Genomic DNA, 15,548 nt, shown 5'->3' with positions numbered 1-15,548 from the left:
TGTGTGTGTGTGTGTGTGTGTGTGTGTGTGTGTGTGTGTGTGTGTGTGTGTGTGTGTGTGTGTGTGTGTGTGTGTGTGTGTGTGTGAGTGTGTGTGTCTGTGTGAGTGTGTGTGTGTTCATTCGTTCGTTATAACCATGGCCACTGCTGGCTTGTTGTATTAACCGGAAATGATAGGAACCTAACTCCTCTAATCCATGGACATTTCTCATATTACTATAGTCTCGTAGTCTGATTTGCATTCAGGAACACAACAATTATGGTTAACCATGATGCCACTCTTTTATCTAAATGCTGAAAATTATGTTGAAAAGATTATTTGAATCTGGTTCCGTGTTGGTAACGGCAGGTTAAAAGTGCCTGGCGAGCCGAACCGAGTCGGTGTAAACACGCATACAGCACATGCGCAAAAGGCCTCATTTCGTATTCATAAGTCATTTTGAAAGTCATGTTTTGTTTACCCCATTTTGTGCTACACATGCGGGGTAGTAGTGGGAACCAAGATCATCAAGATGTGATGTTGATCAAATCTGTGATTGCGTTAAACGGCTTTTAATTGAGTCCTGACACAGTATAAGTGAATCAAGAATTGTAATCAGTTTTAAAGGGTGCATTCTAAATGATGAATCACATTAGTTTCTGTCCTTCAGTAACACCAGAAATATACACAAACACTTATCCAAGAGGAGCAGTCAGTAATAGACTATTCAAACCCATAGCTTCATGAGGACCAATGCAGAGATGCAATCACAGGCCCACAGTCTGACAGCACGATGTGGAGTTGGCGGACTTACCATTGGCCTGTTTAATCCGGACCGCATCACAGTGAGCCCTCCCTCAGATGAAGGTGAGCCACTAAGAACAAGTTGACTGTTGTGGGAAACGAGTTACCCCTGACAGTTTGAATATTTAACCCTTCATTAGTGGAAAAGAGCTCGCATCATTATTTCGTGATTGAATCGCATCTTGTGCACCATTTATGTGAATGAAGGAATGTTTCTACCTTTTTATCCTGGATTATCTCATTATTGACCCATTGTGGCTTAGCATGCCATATTGCATGAACACTTTAAAGTAGCAAGAGAAGGGACCAAATCAATGACTAATTAATTTTCTTTCCTTGTGTAATTAGCAAACTGGTGAATTTGGACCAATCACGTTGCTCACCCACGATGGGAGGTGCTATCAATTATCCGTCAAACTGCAAGGCACCATTCATTTACAACAATACAATGTATGCACGGGGAAGGTGGATGGGGAGGCTAAAATTAGAGCAGGAAGCAACTGAATGAAAATTATATGGGTGGGGGGGGGCAGGGAGGGTTACCCGTATCATACTCCCCAAAAACCCGTCTCATTCATGCACCCTATTATGGCACATAGATTGTCATTATCTGTAGCTTTATTGATTGATTTATAAGGATATGCAACAGCCAAGTTTTTACACATTAATGATGGCATGCCAAGTTTGAATTTTTTTTCGTTCAGCGGTTTCAGAGATTTTTGGAGTTGTCCAATTTTTTTTACTTCAATCCAGTATGGCTGTCATACCATGTGATCGATGATGTCAGAGTTGTCAATAAAATATTCTCCATGGGGAGCTCCTCCTATGTTAAAAGTTTTGCATGTATCAGACAAGCGGTTGCAGACAATTTTATTTTAAAGCGGACATATATACTGCAACATATCTAGATGTACACACGCACACACGGATACCTTTTTTTTTTTTTTTTTTTTTTTTTTTTTGTATACCTTGGTCGAGGCTCGTATGAGAGCTAACACACAACTCACAGCAAGGAGGCATGAGACAAGAGGGGCGGGAGTGGAAGGGACAAAACAGTGGGGAACAGACACATTAGGTGAACTGTGGAAGGGAGAGGGATGGGGATGGGACGGGGAACATGGCGAAGAGAAGATGGACATTTCAGGGACTTTCAGGAAGGAAAGCAGGAGAAATGAAGGAAGAGGGCTTGGGTGGATTATCGGGGGTAGAAAAGATCGAGGATTTGGATGGGGGAAGATAAGAGGTGGTGGTGAACAGCTGTTTTGAAAGCCTGGAGGGAAGAATGGGAAAGAATAGAGTGAGGAAGTTTATTCCAAAGGCAGGAAAAAAGAGGAATGAAAGAGTGAAGATGAGCAGTGATTCGTGATTTTGGTAGTTTTACCAGAAGGGGTTGTTGGCGGACCTTGAGCACCCTGTGGAAATGTGGTGGGGACAAATCGCAGAGAGAGCAGGGGGGCAAGGCTGGAGAGGAGTCGGTAGAAGACAGAAAGACCACCGACCAACCTGCGGTGATTGAGTGAGAGGCCCAAAGACTCAGCTTCATTGCGGGAGATGCCGATGATCTTAAATGCCCTGGTTTCGACAGCGTGAAGCCGAGAAAGGTGGGAGGCAGGAGCACCAGCCCAGAGGGGAGAGCAGTACTCCATCAGGCTACGGACAAAAGCTTTGTAAGTGGTCAGGAGCTCAAGAGGGCCGAGGAAGGACTTAGCACGACGGAGGATTCCCAGTCGGCGACTGGCTTTTGAGGCGAGGTTGGAAATGTGACTTTCCCAGGAAAGGTCATGGCAGATAGTGAGACTTAGAAGCTTGAAAGAAAAGACTTCTTCCAGAGGATTGTTGAGAAAGTGGATGGGGGGGTTTTGTAAACCGTCCTTTCGAAGAGACATAGTGAGAGTGTGAGATTTGTCTGGATTGAAAGACATGTTCCACGTGTTGGACCAGTTTGTGATTTTATCCAGATCTGCAGTGAGTGAAGAAGCTGCTGCTTGCCGGTCTGAGGGATGACAGATGGTACGGCAGAGGGTGGAGTCGTCGGCAAAGAGAAATAGAGGATTTTCCAGAGAGTCCGAGAGATCATTGATGAAAACCAGAAAAAGAACAGGGCCCAGAACGCTACCTTGAGGAACTCCAGCCTGCACAGGAAGAGGGGATGAAAGAACTCCATTTCGGGCCACACGTTGACTGCGACAGGAGAGGAAGTCTGCGAGCCATGAGTGGAGATGGCCTTGAATACCATGGGAAGAGAGTTTGGTGAGTAGGGCAGGGTGCCAGACTGTGTCAAAAGCACGTGATATGTCCAGGGATACGGCTCGGATTTCCTGTCTGGCATTGAGGACCTCCATCCATTGATGGGAGAGCAGAAGCAGCATATCCAGGGTAGAGTGACCTGGTTTGAAACCAAATTGATGATTGGAAATCAAGCCATTGGAGAAGAGGAAGGATTTCATATCTGAGGCGATGATGGATTCCATCACCTTGCTGATGATTGGGAGAAGGCTGATTGGTCTGTAGTTATAGGGATCTGTTTTTGCACTTTTTTTATGCAGGGCAGTGATGTTAGCAGATTTCCAAGCAGATGGCAGATGACCTTGGGCAAATGAGAGGGTGAATAGAACAGAGAGAGGGTGAGCAAGAGCAGAAGAGCAGGCTTTGAGGACACGTGGGCTGATGCCGTCTGGACCGGTTGCAGAATCTGACTCGAGGTTTGAAAGCAAGCTCTCCACCTTGTCAGGAGAAAAGGATACAGAGTCCAGGGACAGTTGGGTGCGACTGGGTAAAGTGGGTAGAGATAGTGATGGGTTTAGGACACAAGATTTAGCTGCAAACACCGAGTTTAGACATTCAGCTTTATCACGTGTGGAATCAGCAGTGCGGCCATTTGAGGTAAGGGAGGGGATGGAGGGGGAACATACACCAGAAACAGATTTGATTAAACGCCACCAGGATTTTGAGGAGGGAGAGAGGTTTGAGAGTTCAGACTTGAGATGAGAAAGATGTTGTTTTCTGGCTCTCCTGAGGGTAGATACACACTTGTTCCGAGCTTTGTGGAACGAACTGAGATTGCCCTCAGTTGGGTTTGCTTTCCATGAGGCAAAGGCAAGTTGTTTCAGGACAACTGCCTCGCCACAAGCTTCAGTAAACCAAGGGCGGGAGGAAGGGTAAGACAACTGAACACGAGAGGGGATAAATCTGTGCATGAGGGAGAGCAAGTTTCTTTGAAAGAATTCCCAGGATCAGTTGATGTTTGAGAAAGTAGTGATAGGAGACCAGTCTGTCAGTTTGATGGCTGCTCGGAGACCCTGCCAGTCGGCTTGAGTGAAATGCCAGACTCGACGGCGGTGAGGTGGTTCTCTGATAACAGCCAGAGAGATGTCCACTTTGACAAGGACGTGGTCAGAAGAACCAATTGGAGCGAAGGAAGAGCAGCAGATATTGTCAGGGAAATTTGTCAAAATCAGATCCAGAAGAGATGGAGTACCATTGGTTGAGATCCGGGTCGGGAAGTTGACCGATTGAGTCAGTCCCAATGAGTCGCAGAAAGCTTTTGCTGAGGTGCCATGGCAGGTGAGAAAGGGACCCACACCGAGCCAACTGGCATGATGACAATTGAAGTCACCACATAAGAGGAAGAGAGAGTTTGGATGAGAAGATAGAAGATGGTCCATGTTTTCGGATAGTGAGGTGTAGATGGAGTCATCACTGTTCGGTGGACGGTACAGTACACATATAAACATGAGGTGGGAGTGGAGGGGAAGCCGAAGCCAGAGGTATTCCTGGGGGTGTGGGGGAGTGAGAGCAGTGCATGGAGAGTGAGGAATAGAGTCTTTGATGAAGAGAGCAACACCTCCACCAGGACGAGGCTCAGGTCTGTCATACTGTAAGAGGGAGTAGCCAGGGAGAGATACTTGGGAGTCAGACACGTCTTGGGAGAGGAAAGTTTCTGTTAGGCAGATAATGTCTGGTTTGTCAGTGGCAACCTGTATGGAAAGATCTGAAAGGTTTGAGCGAAGGCCCCGGATATTTGAGGTCCACACTTTTAATGAAGAGGAAGGGGAGGAGGCTTTGGGTGCAGGAGGTGGAGGGGAGGGGGAGGGTAGGACAAGGGATGAGGGGGGCAGGTAAGGAGGGTTGCTGAAGGAGTGTGGGGTATTGCAGAACAGCGAGGGGAGGGGGCCGAATGAGGAGGAGAAAAGGCTCTGTGCTGCTGGGGAGAGGGGGACAAGAGACAAGGAAGAAGGCAGTTGAGGATTTGAGGAGGTGGAGTGAAGAGATGGAGGTGAGAGGGCAGTGGAGGGAGGCAGGTTGGTGGATGAGAGGGGGGCAACTTTGAGAAGGAAGAGTGAGGGGGATGAAAGGTGGGAGAAAGGTGAGGGGGGGATTTTTGAGAGAGGTGAGAGGGAGGCTTGGAGGGAGAAGAGTGGGATGGTTGCTCTGAGAGTGAGAGTGAGGGGTGAGGGGGGTGAGTTGGCACTGAAGTTGGAAAAAAAGAATGTTTGATGGAAAGCGAGCATCCATGGCAAACTGTGGTTTTTAAAAGTTTTAGGTCAGAGATGCGATTTAACACTTCTTGATGGATGCAATGAAGGCGAATTCAGAGCATGGAGAGAAGAAGCGCTGTAATAGTTGGATTTTTTAGGCAAGGAATGAAGGAGAGCTCGAAATGAGAGCAGTCTGTTAAAATAGCAGAAGAGTAGTGCATTGTGAAACAGTAAAGAGTACCACATGTGTGAGAGAGGAAGATGAAGCATTATAAGATCGTTTTTGTAGTTAAAAATAATGTATGAGAGAGTTCAACAGATTAGGTCATGGAAGTGTAAAAACAAAAAAAAAAATCGAGGAAGAAGACGAGGAGGAGGTTAAGAGGAAGAAGAAGAAGCAGAATCGGGAGAAGGTGAGCGTGTTGTTGTTGTTGTTGGGTATGTATATATATATATATATATATATTTTTTTGTTGTTGTTGTTGTTAATATTAATATATGAGAGAGTTCAACAGATTAGGTCATGGAAGTGTAAAAAAAAAAAAAAAAAAAAATCGAGGAAGAAGACGAGGAGGAAGTTAAGAGGAAGAAGAAGAAGAAGCAGAATCGGGAGAAGGTGAGCGTGTTATTGTTGTGTAGGGTTTTTTTTTTTTTTTTTTGAGATAAGAAAGAGATTAGTTGGGAGAATGGGGGATGTTTGGAAAGTGGGGAGGATCAAAATTGAAGGTAATGGGGAGGATAGAAATTGAAGGTAATGGGGAGAAAAAAACAAAAAAAACGATCGAACACCGAGTGGAACCGGTAGGCCTCAAGCCTAGGCCTAGGCCTCAAGCACAGGTAAGGACGTCGACAAAAATACTCACAAAATAGCACGATTTTTGAAACAAAACCGAACTAGCAACACACAGTAACATGTAGGTGAGAAAATTAAACAGTTAAAACGGGACAAATAACAACCGGAAACTTAGCTTTGAGAACGTCAGCAGGGAGCCCCAAAGGAGACCTCTCGCTGCTCTAAAACCGGAACCGGAAGTCTGATAATTAGATAAGATATCTGATAAGATAACCTTGAGACCTGATAAGTATTTGTTCCATTTTCTGAAACCCGCTTATGGAGATAACACATGCACACGCACGTTGCAACTGTTTTGAAACCCCTTAAGGGTGAGACTACCCAGAAAGCATATCAGAATGCAAAGCCTGTCCATGTCTGCTTTGTACTCCAAACTTGATGAAAATGGCTAGAAAAACAAAATGTATGTTTTATTATATCCGCCACCGAAGGTGAAGTAAGTTGTTTTCACCACTCTGTCCGTGTGTGTGTGTGTGTGTGTGTGTGTGTGTGTGTGTGTGTGTGTGTGTGTGTGTGTGTGTGTGTGTGTGTGTGTGTGTGTGTGTGTGTGTGTGTGTGTGTGTGTGTGTGTGTGTGTGTGTGTGTGTGTGTAGGATATCTCAAAAGGTTGTGGACGGATCAGGATGAAAATTGGTGGACAGGTTGGGTGTGTGACAAGGATGAACTGATTAGATTTTGGTGAAGATCTGAATCTGGATCCAGATATGCTAATTTTTAAGTGATTCTTCACCATTGAGAGATAGGGCTCAAAAATGATGTCAGCCCTTTATAGGCCAGTTATGAATTGGTGTTCTCCATATTCTCATAATAGAGGTTTGTTGAAATTTTGATGACCAAAACTCAAATGGTAAACAAAATTAACATTAAGAAAGTTATGCCCTGGACATCCAGACACGCAAGTGCAAAACCAAATCTCCCACTTTGTGGGCAGACGGGCAAATAATGTTTGAATGGTCACTCGGAAAGCAAGAATCATCATGGTGACGAGTAGCCACGACGCACCATCCCATTATAGAACTACTCAATAGCAATGACGAACAGAAAGTATTTGGCAAATCTTTCCACAATATCGTGAATGACCCGTAATATGTAAATTCAATACCATTCATCTCTCATCCAGGAAGGCAGCTGTGACCAATTACTCCCACCAAATAACCACAACTTTCCAACTAGGAACAAAGATCAAAGACCTTTCCAGTTTAAAACAGATCTGAGCCTGGTTTTGAGCTGTTAAACAGCCTCACAGCTGTATTTCGAGAGGAAGTAACTTCCTCTCGTAGTTCAGCTGAGAGAATGCTTGATGAAGAAATTCATCAAAACGTTAGCGCAAACTGTTAACTCAAATCGCAAGTCAATTTACTTGGTTTTGCCCTTTTGGGCATCGTGAGGACCAGTACAATCTGCAAGCACAGCCAGGTTGTGTGCCTCTCCCAATGCCCTGGACAAATCAAAATGAAGGAAAAGTCCCACCCGAATTTATAAACCTGATGCCATTGATTTCTCAGATGAGTTGTTGGTATCTCTGAGTAGGTAGTCACTTTTCCATTTGCTGCTCACTGCAGGTAGTTTTGTGGCTTTGAGTCTCTCCACTGCTTGTCTTTTTTTCCCCACCCTTCTCAAGCATCTCATCTGCTCGCCTCACCCATCTGCGCCATCTCACTCGTCTGCTGTCCATCTCCCATCTGCCCCCCTCACCCATCTCCGTCACCCCATATATCGCCAACACCCTCCCCATCTCCTGTGCCCTGTCTACCTCTGCCCCTCGATCTCCGGTGGGTTGTTGTCCCACTGTTGCAAGGTGCTGTCTATTTGAGGTGGAATTTGGCCAAGGTACCAGGATAGAGTGATCTACTTCTCAGGATCTTTAACATTTGCCGGCAAATTCTGGTAGATGGGACAGCTGGCTTAATCTCTGCCAGTGTGACATTTTCACATATTTGTCTAAAAGGCTTTTGTGCCTCCTGGCCATGTTAAACACACATGCATTTTGCACTTCAGGTTTTTCAAGCTGATGTTCATCAAAGGTGACTTATTGGGTGTTTGATCTTTCATTACAAGCTTCGGCATGAATTTCATCAAAAGCTTCCAACTTATCAACTGTCAATGTTGTCTGTCAATTTAATTTGCCCGTTGCTTTCAGTTTATGTTTTCTCAATCCCATCTTGGTATTCTTTCAAAACCTAGTGTGTAGTTTCAAATTCCTCCATTTTGTAGTTCCCCCTCCCTCCCACCCCAACCCTCTTCCTATTTTTTTCATTTCATTCTTACTCATCCCTGCTTTCTATGCCCTACTTCACATCTATGTCTTACTACTTTCCTCATCCTGCCTGCAGATGACAAGTGGTGTTGAGTACATTGTCAAAACGGTTGACCAACTACAGATGAATTCTTGGCTTGCTGCAATCCAGGAATGTGTGTCCATGGGGTGAGTGGCCGCAGATTTGTTTTGGTTCAGAAATCCCTTGTTGTTTTATATATTGTTTAACCAAATATTCTGTGCATTTGTCAGGTTGGCAGCCATGCCAGTCCTGCTGTTACACCTTTAGCTTTGCTGGAAAACCAAGTGTGACCATCAGGGTTTTATTTTGTTGCAAAGCTTTGAGAAATGTACTTCGCAACCTCCAGAAAACAGGAAGTGAAAATGGGAATGAAAACCTATTTTGATAGTCAACCGTGGCCTTTGCATTTTGGGAGTCGGATCGTTTATCCGCTGCAAACCGGAATTGGCACCAAAGTGGTTGAGAGCATACAGCAAGTTAAAACAGACAGAACGAGTTCCCTGGGGTGAAGCACATTCCCCTGGTACAGGCCTTTATGGAAGTCAGAATGGAGTAGGTAATTAAACTTGGTTTTCCATGACACGAGGACACCTACGCCAGGACGGAACACCTGCGTGAGTTTGGTGAATGTCTTGGCATTGCAATTGCTCGTTACTGGTGTGGCCTTTTGACTTTATTGCTCACAAAAGCACAAGTGACAAAACGAGAATTCTGAGCAACAAATGCCAAATGTACAAAATATTGGGAAAGCAGAATAAAATGGTTCCAATATCTTGGAGCGTTTAATTTTATTAGTTAGGCTGGGTAAGATGACCTTCAATTGTACTGATAATTGCACTTTTGAGACTTGTAATTCACACGGATGTCACAAGGTGCAGTTGCCTTTGGTTCTTCAAAGCCTCTTTCCACGACATTCCCTCATACTCTGGTTGGTGTTGGGATAAATGTGTCTTTGTTCAAATGTTTCTAATAGTTCAGTACAAAGACGGTGGGATGCACAACTTGTGTATTAATTGTTTCTTTTTCGTAGCAGTCCCATCTGTTTTCCTCGGTCACCTGTGGCATCTCGTTCCAATGTCAACCTGTGTTTAAATGGATTTTCCGGTTTTCAACATGTCCTCCTGCCCTTCCAAGGCCAGACACCTCGGTGCAGAGCTCTCCCAGACACGATGGACACAGCACTGACATGCAGTCAGGTGCAAGCGCAGAGTCTGGTAGGTAGCGATGTTTATCATGGTTTCCAAAAAATGTCTTTGCTCTTCTTCCCCTCGCTTTGTGATTACTTTTATGCACCTGAAGAGGACTGAGGAATGACTCGTTATATGTGTTTTACGAAAGCGCAAACTATTGTAATTTTTATGCCACCGGTGACGAAGTCGCCAGAGGCATTATGTTTTCAGATTGTTTTTTCGTTATGTCCGTCCGTGCTAATTTTCTATTTTCTCTGCAACCGCTTATCCCATTGACACAAAATTTTCACCATAGGTGCGACTACTCGTGTAGAAGGTTTTAATGATAATTATGCCATCATGGGTCACGTGGTGTGGCAGCCATGTTGGAAAAAAGGAAAACCTTTGAACCGAAACCGCTCCATGGAATTTTTTTTTGAAACTTGGCATTTGTGAACTAATTCCCATGGGAAATAAGTGATTTTTTTATGTCATCGGTGGGTGGCTTCATTATGACATCATAATTGCATACGTTGAACACTTTATTCGATCAGTATGAAAATTGATGAGGGTCATCTAGGGCTAAATTGTATTGGGGGGATGGGTCGGCCATCATATTGTTCCGTCACGTGGTTCGGCAGCCACATTTTTTTAACATTAAAAAAACCTTCAAAAATCTTCTTCTCAGAAACAGCTGAACAGATCGAGGTGAAACTTTACAGGTTTGATCGCTTATCCATGAGGAACAAAAAGTTCTCCACCGATGCCATCATAGGTCACATGGTTTGGCAACTATGATTTTTTTAAAGAATAAACATTCCTTTTAAATAAAGAAATAAAAACCTTTTAAAGAATAAAGATTTAAAAAATCTTCTTCTCCAGAATGGCTTGACAGATCGAGGGGGAAACTTCACCCACATGTTCCCAAAGCCATGGGGATACCAGGGTGTTCACAAATAATGAATGTCATAAGGTCTGGCAGCCATATTGCATTGAAGGAAAATATTTTAAAATATTATCTCTCTTGAACCGCTTCATCAATTGACGTGAAATGATGCAGTTATGATCTAGTAGTCACGCAGAATTTATGTTTTAAATTTCAACCTGATCAGATGCATGGTCTGTCAGCCAGAATTATTTAATATTTTGAATCTGAGTTTAGGGATTTCAATCAAACTTGGTACAAGTATTAAAATGATTTAATAATCTGGGTGGAGGCATATCTGGTGCATTCGCAGAATGCTGTTGTTTTTTTTTGTTTTTGTTGTTGGATCTTAGGCTTGTAATGGAACTGCCACACACACACACACACACACATCTCACACATATGTATCTCGTGTATTCGTTTATATTCAACACAGGACTTTTAGACGAGACAAACACAGCCACTGAGCTTAGGGGAAATGCCTTCACTTCCCATAGCACTCTGGGTACCAGTGACATCACAACAATGGTGCTACTTTTCTCATCGCACTCAGCGGGGCATTTCCTAAGGAGGAGTTTCCTCCTCCCCATGGATGCCAGCCTTTGGGGATTGTCCATGTTCTTATCCTTTTAAATGCTTAACGTCGGGCAAGGAAGCAGCATGTACCGTTTTAAACCGGGATTTGAACCGCCAACCTCCTCGACTTGGAGCAGAGACTCCAACCATTACACTATCGAGTCTGGTTTAAGAAATTGATTTTGTGCAAAACAAATTGATTGATTGTGGTGGGGTGGGGGTAGTACTTATGTTGCAAGTGTGTAATACTTGTTTCCAGCACCACTGGAGGCTGATAGGATTGCTTAGAGGTCTGCACACTCACCTCTGAGCCGTCCAGCCTGGCTGCGAATCTTGACTCAGCTATAAACTGTCACCATGGTGTCTCGTAGGCAGGGTGAGGCATCAATGGGTGTGCCGTCCCTTGGATGGACGTTAAATTGTGTGTCCAGTCTGTCAGCATTAGTTGGATGTTAAAGATCCCACGGTGTGCTTTGCAAAAAGCAGGCGAGCTATTGCCGGCACTCTGAACAAATTACAAATTCCTTCCCTAACCTAAAGAGGGTGTTGCATCAGTGGTATAGCCTTGCTCTCAGCCAATGATTCTATTCGCAGCCATGTGCTGTATTCAAAATAAGAAGAAGCACCACTGTAACGACAAATATCACTCGTGTACTCTTGTGCTGCATTATACACAGAGCATCGGTTCCACCAAAGCAGTTTCTTGGCTGGGATTATAATTCTGGGTGGGTCACCATTGTGAAACAACAAATATTTGGAGTTTTCGTTTTCTTATTCCTCTGTTTGATCAACAGTATAATAAATATTTTTATTGCTCATAAATCACGCCAAGAACCCAATCCCATGTTCGGGCATGGTGGTAAAGTATTAACTTTGATTTTAAACCTTACCTTCATCAGATTGAATGCCTGGTGTTGGCTTCATGGTTAGGGTGGTGGGCTTTGGATCCGAGGGTCCTGAGTTCAAATCACGCTCAGCTGTTGAATTAATACCAGGTGGGGTTAACTCGACCTGTCATCCTTCCGAGGTCGGCAAAATGAGTACCAGCATGCTGGTATGCTGTGTCGCAGTGGCGACCCGTCCAGTATTGTGTCAATAGCCAATGAGACTGCTTAAGCAGCATCAACACTCTGCACAGAGTATGGTCCCAATCTCTTTCTTCTCCTCCTTCATCAGACTCTGCTTAATGGTTAGAGTGTCCACTCCGAGTCTGGGAGGTCTGTGGTTTGAACCCCGGTCTAAGTTATACTAAACACTAAAAATAGTACGGGCTGCTTCCTTGTTTGACGCTCAGCATTCAAAAGGTACAGAACACGGACCAACAACCTTCCGTTGGCAACCATTGCGTAGACTTGATGAGCCTAATGAGTTGTTCCTGCGTTCAAGATCCTTGTAAGGGAACACAACAAAAAAATCTTGTTTCATCTTTACGTGCTAAATTGCATGGTAGGTACAGCACACTTCGTATCGCCACTGGAATCAAGTTTTGTGTCGTGGTCTAAGGGCGAGTTTTATCGTTCCAGATCTGAAATGAGAATATCACTCGGACTTTGGACCCTTTTACTGGATTCACTTCCATAATCATTTGCACTGAGTTTAGCTTGGCAATTAGCCAACACTGTATCTGTTCATGATTGGTCACCTGAAGGTCTAACATTTTAAATATATATTTTTTATCAGAACGAACGCTGCTGCATAGATCCCCACCCACCACTCCAAGTGAGGAACCTCCTCATGAATTTCCTCCACCGGCTGTACCTCCTCGTGCACCCCTTGCTGAGTCCCAACCCGAACCTACTCATTTTCTACCGATGGCACCATTGCTGTTCGACAATCATTCAGGTGAGAGAAGTACATTTTGCTCTGCACTGGTTTTAATGCTCTGTCTTTATGCTGGTTGTTATCGGCATGGATTTAAAAAAATATCACTGCAGTCTTACCTTTACTACCAAACCGGCTGACACAGCCATTCGAACCAAGTTTTTTTTCCGTCATCAATATTTCACTGGGGTGGGGGAGGGGGGCGTAATGTCCAAACCAAGCTGTTCACGTTTTCTTCAACAGTGACACAAGGCTCATGGGGAAGCTTAGACATTCAAGATGACTTGCAAGGACATTGACACGAGGAATCGATGAACTCGGTATATGGGATTCATACCTGAAAACTCAGCATCATGAGCCGAATGTTCAGAGGGGATGTCATAAAACGGGCAGACTTGGGTCTACATCATAAATTTGATTAAAGTGAATTTCCTGGACCATGTTTCTGCAAAGCAACTGATCTTGTGGTGATAATGGAACTCTTACCAAGTAAAGCCAAAAAAAATTAATCAGATATGGTGGGGTCAAGCACTTGTGACCAAGAGCGGATTTTGTGGTTGTGGGCAGAATCTTCCTCATTGCAATTCCTTTCATTTGCTCTGATGTCCCTCCTCCCTCCCTACCCCCATCCCTTTCCTAATGTTCCTCAACAATGGCAAAAAGAGAATACAAAGTATATTGGTCATCATGTCTGCTTGCACAATGCCGTTAAGTGCTCATTTATTTGAGGATGTTAGCGTGTGCCAATCAGCTGTGTAATAACGTGTGACCCTGCCTAATAATACTTAATACTGTGAATAAATAGCCTTCTGTTGTAAAACTACAGTGATTCATCGCTTTGCTTTCTTTCTATGGGCCTCAAACAATGTAATTGAGGTTGTTTTGAGTGATTTGGAATTGGTATTTCCAATAGACACATGGTTGGTTGGTCACACTATCTTTAAACACAACTGGCTATGTGGATCCTGGAGGATCCCTCCCTGCTTTGTGGGCCTCATGTGGAAGTAATTCAGCTGCTGGTATCTTACGTTCTTGCCCTAACAATGTTGCAACAAATACTAGTCACAATGGATGTGCAAAGAAACGTTGGCTTGGGTGTCGAAATGAACGAGAAAGAAACTGCCAGGAACGTGCGAAAGCTGGGGTTGCGAAAACAGAGTGAGAGTCTGGCCTTGTGGCAAGAAGGATGCCCCGACGGAGGTTCATTTAGACGATTTGTGGAGAGTAAATGAGCTCAGTGCTGCCTCCCACATGTGCAGAGATTGTTTGAAACATGAGGCCCACAAACCCACCAAACTCTATTTACCACAAATATCCTTTATCAGATAAAGAACGTCTTGTACAGATAAACCATTGTACCCAGTTAAACTGCAGGAAGCTTTCAAACTCTCAAGCTTTTTAACTGAATCATTCATACCAACTTGAAATGTGCTTTCCTGAGAATTTATCTTTGATCTTGATAAGGCTGATTGTGCATTTCCTTAAGTGCTTTATCAAAAAATAAATAAACCTTTCCCATACAGATAAGTGGTCCCTGGCCTCGATCCGTATATCCATGTAACAAGTCTCCCGAGAGCTATGCTTACTGCGGGTTGTGAGGAGGTTGTCGTAATTGCTCGCTCATTTAACTTGTGCCTTGACAAGTGGACCATGTACAATTTTGCTTAGTGTTTAAGATGATTATCAGCTATGATTGATGATCTTGATATTGCTTTCTTTATGGGATGCAATTGGAAGTGCAGATCACCGTCTTGGCCTTAGTGTCTAAATGACTGCCCTCAAGGAAAGCAACACTGCAGGAAAGTAATTGCCAGTTAGCAAGAAGTAAAATTCTTTTACTTTGACAAACTTGGTTTGTAGGTACGATTTTTGTACGAGCGTTTCACCCCATTTACCCCAAAAATCTTGTTTTTGCATCACAATAGATTGTTTGTGGACTGCCAAGCAGGAATAGTGAGAGAAGGATAGCAAATTTTTTCATGGTTTGATAACTTTTTTTTTTACTGGGTGATCAGGTGAAAGTGAGGGAGAAGATCCCCTGGCGAGCTTCACCTGGTTTCATGGGACGTTGTCACGGGGAAAGGCGGTACAACTGGTTCTGACTGGTGGTGCAGAATGGCACGGCCTTTTCCTCGTACGGCAGAGCGAGTCTCGTCATGGGGAGTATGTCCTCACCTTCAACTGCCGTGGCCATGCAAAGGTGAGGTTTTTTGTGGTGAGGATGCATCCGTAGGCCAAGACATTTTTCAAAAACTTAACTTATCCAGGGATGGAGTTGCCTTTTCTAATTCACTCTCCCAGACCTTGTACTTTGTACTTGGCCAGTCAAAATTGTAATCAGAATTATTATATCAGAATGCACAATTTGTGTGGGTAAGAAAACAAAGCATACCACTGCAGTCGTAATTAATGGGACCACTGTCTCAACTTGAGCGCCGAATGATTGCTTACTCCATGATGGAATGTCCTGTGTTCACAGGACTGTCTTCACCATGGAGAAATAAATAAATAAATAAATAAATAAATGGGGAGGGATATGAGAAAGGACAGAGGAGATTTTTGTGTTCATGATCGAGGCTTGTGGAAGAGCTCGAGTTGAAAACCTCATGGAAGTGTTGCTTGGATAAGGGAAAAGAGGTTTGGAGGAATTTGGAGAAGGGTTGG

The 15,548-nt window shown here is 44.0% G+C and overlaps 1 protein-coding gene across 11 annotated transcripts in view; it reads left to right on the top strand.

Moving 5' to 3' along the window:
* The window catches only part of LOC147010886 (uncharacterized), a 122,270-nt gene that overhangs the window by 96,896 nt on the left and 9,826 nt on the right, over window positions 1–15,548 (top strand). For all 11 annotated transcript variants that reach the window (XM_085860147.1, XM_085860154.1, XM_085860149.1 and 8 more), the window contains 4 exons: window positions 8,448–8,539; window positions 9,528–9,607; window positions 12,744–12,905; window positions 14,900–15,084. In XM_085860147.1, the coding sequence (XP_085716273.1) occupies window positions 8,448–8,539; window positions 9,528–9,607; window positions 12,744–12,905; window positions 14,900–15,084 (519 nt within the window). The remainder of the gene's footprint in view (window positions 1–8,447; window positions 8,540–9,527; window positions 9,608–12,743; window positions 12,906–14,899; window positions 15,085–15,548) is intronic.

This window comes from Eptatretus burgeri, chromosome 16 (genome assembly GCF_056783735.1).
Source record: "Eptatretus burgeri isolate ZD-2024b chromosome 16, Ebu_testis_v1, whole genome shotgun sequence".
Classification (NCBI taxonomy): Eukaryota; Metazoa; Chordata; class Myxini; order Myxiniformes; family Myxinidae; genus Eptatretus; species Eptatretus burgeri.
Note: the sequence above shows the minus strand (reverse complement) of the source record. Positions and strands in the feature narration are given on the sequence as shown.